This window comes from Fukomys damarensis, unplaced genomic scaffold, assembly GCF_012274545.1.
Source record: "Fukomys damarensis isolate Sample0158 unplaced genomic scaffold, DMR_v1.0_HiC HiC_scaffold_33, whole genome shotgun sequence".
Lineage (NCBI taxonomy): Eukaryota > Metazoa > Chordata > Mammalia > Rodentia > Bathyergidae > Fukomys > Fukomys damarensis.
The window spans coordinates 48,952,304-48,959,645 of record NW_022900945.1 but is presented as its reverse complement, the minus strand read 5'-3'; the positions used below and the strand labels follow the sequence as shown (position 1 = coordinate 48,959,645).

General features: G+C 49.5%; 1 protein-coding gene across 1 annotated transcript in view; it reads left to right on the top strand.

The window, feature by feature from the left end:
• The first annotated feature begins 14 nt into the window (after positions 1–14).
• Positions 15–7,342, top strand: part of Tbx15 (T-box transcription factor 15) — a 110,727-nt gene continuing 103,399 nt past the window's right edge. The window contains exon 1 of the mRNA XM_010643532.2: positions 15–224. Within this exon, the coding sequence (XP_010641834.1) occupies positions 20–224 (205 nt within the window). The 5' untranslated portion in view covers positions 15–19. The remainder of the gene's footprint in view (positions 225–7,342) is intronic.

The following is a 7,342-nucleotide window of genomic DNA, read 5'->3' as shown; positions in this document are numbered from 1 at the left end:
CGGGGTGCGGGCGGCTAAAATGAGTGAAAGGAGAAGATCTGCAGTCGCCCTGAGCTCTCGAGCACATGCATTCTCCGTCGAAGCCTTGATCGGCTCAAATAAAAAGCGAAAACTGCGAGACTGGGAGGAGAAGGGGCTGGACCTGTCCATGGAGGCGCTGAGCCCCGCAGGCCCCCTCGGAGACGCGGAGGACGCGGCGGCGCACGGCCTGGAGTCCCACCCGGGTGAGTGCCTTGGGTCGGGCTGCGCTGGAGCGACGGAGACTGGGAGCCCTAGGGCGTCCGCGGGCTTGGAGCAAGGCCCCGCCGCCGACTCCCCAATCTGCTCCAACGCGGGTTTCTTTTTCTTGGCACAATTGCCGAGAGTTTCACTAAATTCGCCGGAACCAATTTGGGGGCCTGCTCAGAGCCTTGCACTTTCTTCGCCAACCTCAGGCAATCTCAGGCCTACTTGCTCCCTGCGTTTTTTCTCCCCAGAGCAGAGCGCCGAGTTTAAGTGCCCGTAGCCGAAGGGCTGCAGACCCGTGGCTTCTTAGCGGGGCAGTGGGGTTGGGGGCGAGCCCAGAGGAGCTGGCAGTTGCTTCGAAGAGCCGGAGAGGACTGGCGCAACATTCCGGGAAGCTGTATTTGAGAAATGTCCAGCGTGTCTCATTCAGCCTTCAGTCTCAGCCCTCGCCATTCTCCCAACTAACTTTTGGATAACGGAGTGTAATTATGTTTCTACCTGCCTGGAAACGGGAGCTGACGTTAGACCCGTTGCAGTGCGCCCTAGGCCACTGTTGAGAGCCCACATCTCTGTGTATTCAGCATAAGGGCAGGGGTTCAGCTAATCTGTGTCCGGGTCTATGGCGTACTCTGGGCGTACAGTGTGCACAGAGCCTGTAGAGCGCAGGGCGAATATCGGCGTCTGTATTTTAACAGAACCTCGGGGTGGGTAATGTTTGTGTTAAGTGCCAAGATTTCAACTGTGCAAAAACAGCCCTGGGGGACAGCTGTTGTCAGGAGAACCTTGGGCGGCACGCACGAACACAACTCGCAGCTTGGTTTAAGGGCTTTAGAAATTTTCCAGCTCTGACTTCTGAAGCCACGCTGGAGGTGCCTCCTCCTGACCAGCCAGGGCTCGGGAGGAGACCGGGGCCTGGTTTTGGCAAGACCCAGCCCGCCAACGGGTGGGAGCGCCTGAGCTCAGAAGCTTGGGGGTCCCAGCTGGAAAGTTGGCCAAACCCGAGGAGGGACAGCTGTCGCTTACATTTTCTCTTTAGGCAGTGACAGTTCAATTTCCACGCTCCCGAGGATAATAATAACGCAATTTGCAAGTGACCTGCAGAGACAGGGTTTTATGAATTCTCCGGGTTCTTGTGGCCCGTTACAGAATTTGAGTCTAGTGCTGGGGGCATTATTTTTATTAGTCGACGAAAAGAAAATGAAAAGGAGATTTATTTTGTCCATCCTGGTCTTACTCTGAATTTGAATGCCAGTGCAGGTACACGCGGACCCCTTCGTGAGCAATCCAGGAAAGAACTCTTGGCTAATGTGTTTCCTTTATCAGCTCAGTATTTCCTCACCTAATTTATCTGTTGTCAGAATCTCACTAGGGTCTTCCTACAGTTAGTGGAAATTCTTGTAGGCCTTATGACAACTTGTGACTCAAGAGATTCTTTCCATCCTATGTTCTGAACAGTGGGAAAAGCAGAAATCATTTCACTGTGCATGGCAGCCGCCCTATCTGTCTGATGGAATGCTTCTCGTGGGAGGCCCCAGGGAGCCCATGTAGGGTACCATGTTCAAAAGATTTAGTCATAAAAAAGGACTCGGCTCACAGTTTTCCTTTTCTGCTGTTCTTCTGGGCCAGAGGCAAGGAGAGAAAAGTGAGAGATTATTGGGCAAAGATGGGGTTTGAATGTGGGGAAGTGGTCTGTAGAATTGTATTCCTTAGCTCCTATCGGATGGGGTGGGACAGAAAACCTTACAGAACTAACTTTACATAATCAGCTACTTGGTCATTTCTTAGTATCACTTAAAAAAGAAGATGGGCATTTGGCATGTAGAAAACAAAATATATTTGTGGGCAAGGAGAAGTCCAGGAGGAGGAAGCAGCCAAGACACTCCAGGGTTTTCAGCAGAGCAGCCCCACAGGCTGTCTGGATCTGGGAATAGGCAGAGGGGCCCCCTAAGCTGGAGCCTGGCAGTGGCTGAGCCTCCTTACAGTCTGGGTGTAGGACCAGAAAAGGGCTTTCGGAAAAAGGCTTAGTGGCCTCTGGACCACTAGAGGAGGTGGAGTTGCAGGCTGTGGTCCCAGGCTGGAGCGGAATTTGTGACCAGGGATGGGGGGGCGTTTTAGGCCTTTACTTTTCCCCCGCCCCATACATAACATCCTAATAAAGACACAGGGCCACATTTAAAGATGTGTGTACGGAGGAGCAATACAGAAGCCCTACTGGTGTAGGGCAGCATCTCAGCCAGGCTGGGCCTCATAATCGGGTTCAGTCTGTCTTCTTATGTTCAGGGCCAGGAGTTGCTGCCTGGTTCACCGGTGGTAAGCCCATAACAAGGCAGGAATAAGAAACAAAACAAAACAAAACAAAACACAAATAAAAGCAAAATTTCCAGAGGTTGGGGGGGGGGAGACACACACACACACACACACACACACACACACACACACACACACACACCCCGAGCAAAGAAGGCAGAGCAGCTGTATTTGTCACCCTTACAATCACCTCTTGCTGACTGGCCCTGGCTGTTTCCAGTCTGCTACGTTCAACCGAACACCCAGGATCCTCAGCAACCCAAGGCTCAGACTCTGAACGCTTAAAGTTAATTCAAAGACGCGGCCTTTTGCTTTTTCACAGCCCGTTTTTCCTTCTGCATTGGGGCAGAGCTGGTGTTAGCTGGCGCATGAACACCCGCACCTGGGCACCAACCTGCAGCAGTGGGGGACCAGCCCGGCCTGAGCGCCTTGGGCACTCACCCGTCAGAGGTCACAGTATGTATTTCAAAAATTCCACTGAGCCTGGGGCACCCCAAAACACCAGCATCCTGCCGAGATTTGGAGGGGAGGTACTTTCCTTGTCCTATCCGCATCCATAAGCATTCTCTTTTGGAGAAGCCCTAGGAATCAGCCACCACTGGTGGAGAGGGCCTCAAGGCCGCTTTCCGAGGAGCTTGGGTATGGAGCCTGTTCTCCCTCGTCTCTCCTTAAGCAGCAACAGGAAACTTTGTAGCCGGGATAGGCTGGAACAGCTGCTACACCGCCTTGGCCTCGGAAGTGTATTTTGAGCGCGCGGCGGCGCCCTCTGCTCTTGGACCCGTTGCGCTGCTCCACCCGATCCCCCCAACTCTGTCTTGGGCATTTCCCGCCCGAATCCCGAGCGGGGTGTAGCCGAGGCCGGGTCTCCTGCGGAGTGAAATAATTCAAACCTTCTGCGGAGAGTTTTGCCCTTCAGAGCCTGCAGGCCTGGGCCTTGCAGCCGCGGCGCTCAGAAGGCGTGGGAAAGTGGCAGCACGCGCGAGTGGGCGCGCATGCACAGGCACACTCAGGACAGGCGGCCGAGCACACGCGCAGGCTCCCGCATTCTGGGCCGCACCCTCCTGCCGCAAAGCCTAAGTGACAGGAGGCAGGAAGAGCACAACCCGAAATGTCCGCTGCCCAGGCACCTTCTTCTCGGTCGCAGAGAGATCAACTGATCACGTGAATTAATCTTTCACTTCATTGTTTGTTTGCTCTGAGTAAAACAGATTTTAATCCTGACCTTACCTCTTTATACATCCACTTCCAGTAGCAAAACGGGGTGAAACGGAGGAAATAACTTTTTACTGACGGTTAAGTAACGCGTACAGAATGATGAGTTGGAAGCCCGCAGGGAAAATGTGCTTGCCCGGGTGCAAGCCGGGCTCGGACTGGAGGGACGAGGTGTGAGGCGCTAAGCCCTAGAGGCGCCCAGGCGCCACTGCTGCCCTTCTGGGTGCCCGCACCCCGCCCGCTGAGTCGCCTAGCGTGGGGCCTGCAAGGTTCCCGCCTCTCGGCTAGAGATGGCTTCCGCCGAGGCCACCCTTTGGGTAAGCGACCTTGCCTGACCGAGAAAAACGGGAGGAGGGAAGGACTGAATTTTCACCGGTGGGTGAGAACGAAGGAGACTTCCAAGCCTCTTTTTCAAGAGGCTACAGCAGATGCCCGGAGGGCGCGCGGGTCCGGAGAGAGCCCCGCCGAGGGCGCTCCGGGGAAGGTTACGGAGACCTTTCATTGAAACTCAGGAGTGGTGGCACAATAGAAGTAAGTGGGAAAAGGGGAGTCATTCCTACGGCTTTCTCTCAAAGAAGTAACTACGGTAGGGGTGGCAGGGAAAACTCTGATGCTCAGGGCTGTTACGGAGAGGAAGGCACAGTGTACTGTTTTGCTCGGAACATACCCTTCTCTCCCCACTCCTACCCCCTTTCCAGGCTTCAGGAGCCCGCCCGACGGGCCTGGGCTAGGGTGGCAGTGGGGATTGTCTGTTCTTCCTTCGTTACCACGAGGTTCAGGGGGGACCCTCACTCATCGTTGGGCCCCTCGGTATCTTCCAGGACTCGCCCTCACCACCGATTACAAGGGCTGGGGGAGCAGCTACGGCTTCCCCTGGCAGATCAGCCATAGCCTCGCGGTGCTGCAGCTCTGAATTCGGGTCTTTCACACCCCGCCAAAGTATTTCTTGTTGAAGGCTATATTTGGATTCCCAGCTGGCCACTTCGAGTTTACTAATTTTATAGATGAAATTCTCAGAAAAGTTCATGAGGAGATGCTTATACGGGGAGGAAGAAAGAATTAAATGTCTTAAAGTGGAGTGGGGACTGAAATCAGATTGACACAGATCTGCTGTCCTTTTCTTGGCACCTCCACATGTCCAGATCCATTGTTTCAGATGGTATCCTTTTAATTATGAAAACTTTAGCTGAAAATATCTTTACTACATAGAGCATGTGAAAAGTGAGGGAAGAATATCACTAAGTGCCTAATCTGTGGGCCAAAACTCAAAAGATTGGGTATTGGTGGCTTGTGCTCCTCATTTATCTGTGTGGACACGAGTCTAAAGGGAGCAAGAACCTCACCATCAATCCTCCACATTGAGCAAGTAGGAGAGGAAGACAAATACGCTTTGGCTCAGAAAATATAATCACTGTGTTCATCCAAACCTCTCCTAGGGCATTCGCTGGTGTGATTAAGGAGCAGAGTATTCCAGATCTAGCACAATCATTCTATTGGCAAAGGTGCAATATTAATAAAATGAGAGAATTCGTTTGAGATTCTGTTTATGGACTCAAGAGGAACGTCCTTATATTGGGGGAAAACTACTACTACTTTAATCTGTGAGTGAATTCTTTCTCAGAGTGGCTTCAGATTAAAAAAAAAAAAGAAAAGAAAAGAAAGCAAGGCTGATCTGCATAAATTCAACAGGGATAAGGGACAGATTGGCATGTCACTTTCCTTTCTCCTTTGTGGAAATGCAGAGACCCGTTAGATGATTATTCTGGAGGTATAGCTGGAAATTGCTTTCTTTCTCTCACAAGGTGAAATCGTTCAGCAGCTTAATATTTAAACGGTTTTCCCATCCAAGGTTTAAGTTTTGATCATTTGCAATATTTTTCACATAAAGCAAAGTAGAGAATTGGTGGAATTGTGGAATCTTTTTCCTTTTCTTCCATGTGGTTTATTTTTGCTTTGGATTTTCTGGTTTCTAGTAAGTCTCCAGTTTTATATGTGCATGACTGAGATGCTCAGGGGTTTGCCCTGGGAACAGCAGTTAGCAAATTTATAAATCAGGGTCTGCTTACACTTCTTTAGGGAAAACATAATCAATAGTGAATTTGAGTGAACCCGTTGCTCTAAGTGTTCAGGTGGAAAATGAGACTTGGTATAGAGGACTGCTGAGAAATTAGGAGAGGTGGGGATTTAAGCAACTGGTGGGGAGAATTAACCTTTCTTCAGAACCATTCACGAGGCAGGGTATTTGACTAACTGCAAGTGGTGGTGAGTTTTGATACCAGAAATGCAAACAGGTCTTGCAATCACTATTTTCTTTTCTGGACTTTAAAAAGCTACCCAGTATCTAGTTTTATCCTTTATAGGAATGTGCATGAAGAAGTGTATACCTAAACGCAGGTTTATACATGTTTCCCAAGGATGGGGCATGGGAAACACATACATGAATGCCTGTGAAAACTATGAGAGCACTATATTCAACATTAAAACTCTAGTTCTGAGTGGGACATCAATATTTCAGGTCGAGAGAGTGGTGTGTGTGTGTATGTATGTGAGTGTGTGTGTGTGTTGTTGTTGTTGTTGTTGCTGTTTTGTTTTGTTTTGTTTTTTTTGAGAAATGGTCTCACTATGTAGTGAGACTGTCCTGGAACTCACTTTGTAGCTCAGGCTGGTCTCTAACTCACAGCGATCCTCCTGTCTCAGCCTCCCCAGTGCTGGTTTGTACCATTTTTAATTGTTACATTAACTGATGATGATTATGACCAAAGTCTAAGAGAAAACACCAGAGAATGAAGCTGCACAGATACAATTTTTAAAGAACAAGGACAAGGGAAATTTTTGAACTAAATTGGAAATTTAATTTTGCGAGTAATGCCATCTTTATTTTGGATGGACAGAATGCTGCTTTTAATTCTGAATGTAATTTTATATTTCCCCATGTGGAAAGCACACGGAGTAACTAAGTGAAATCTGAATAATAATCATGTCTGTGGAAATAACGGAGAAACTTTGAGATGTAGAGAAATTAATTTAAAGACCTAAAAAAAACTATATTCTTCAGTTTGTTTTTTTCTTTTTTTTCAGTATAATTGCTGAAGCTTAAAAGAGCTGTTTGCAGGAAGCGGTCATGCCTTTTACAGAATTAAAAAACAAAAATAAAAAACAACCCACTACAATAGCAGTAAAGTTCCTCTTTGAAAGGGGTATCAGAGGTCTCTACCGTACACTGTACCTAGCTGGATGGATCCTCGGAGTTTTGACTCCTATTTTTCAACTAGGTGAACAGATTGATTCCATCTCAGACACATTCTCTACCGCCCCACATATAGGCAGGCCCTCAAGATTAAACAATCAGATGGCTCAGAAAGAAGTCGATCCCCTTGTGTTCCCAGCCCACCGCGCGCTTCTCCCTTCCTTAACCGCAGCGCACTGAAATCGTTCACTCCCCCGACCCCCAATTTTCTTTTTCAGAAGACTTCACCGCGGAAGGAACGGAGATTGCGTTCTTTCCCTCGAACCTCTCCCTGGGAAAACGGGGCATTTCTGGTCGCTTTCACAGTCAGACTTAGGTCGTGGCCGCCCCTGCGGGCGCTCGGGCCCTGCC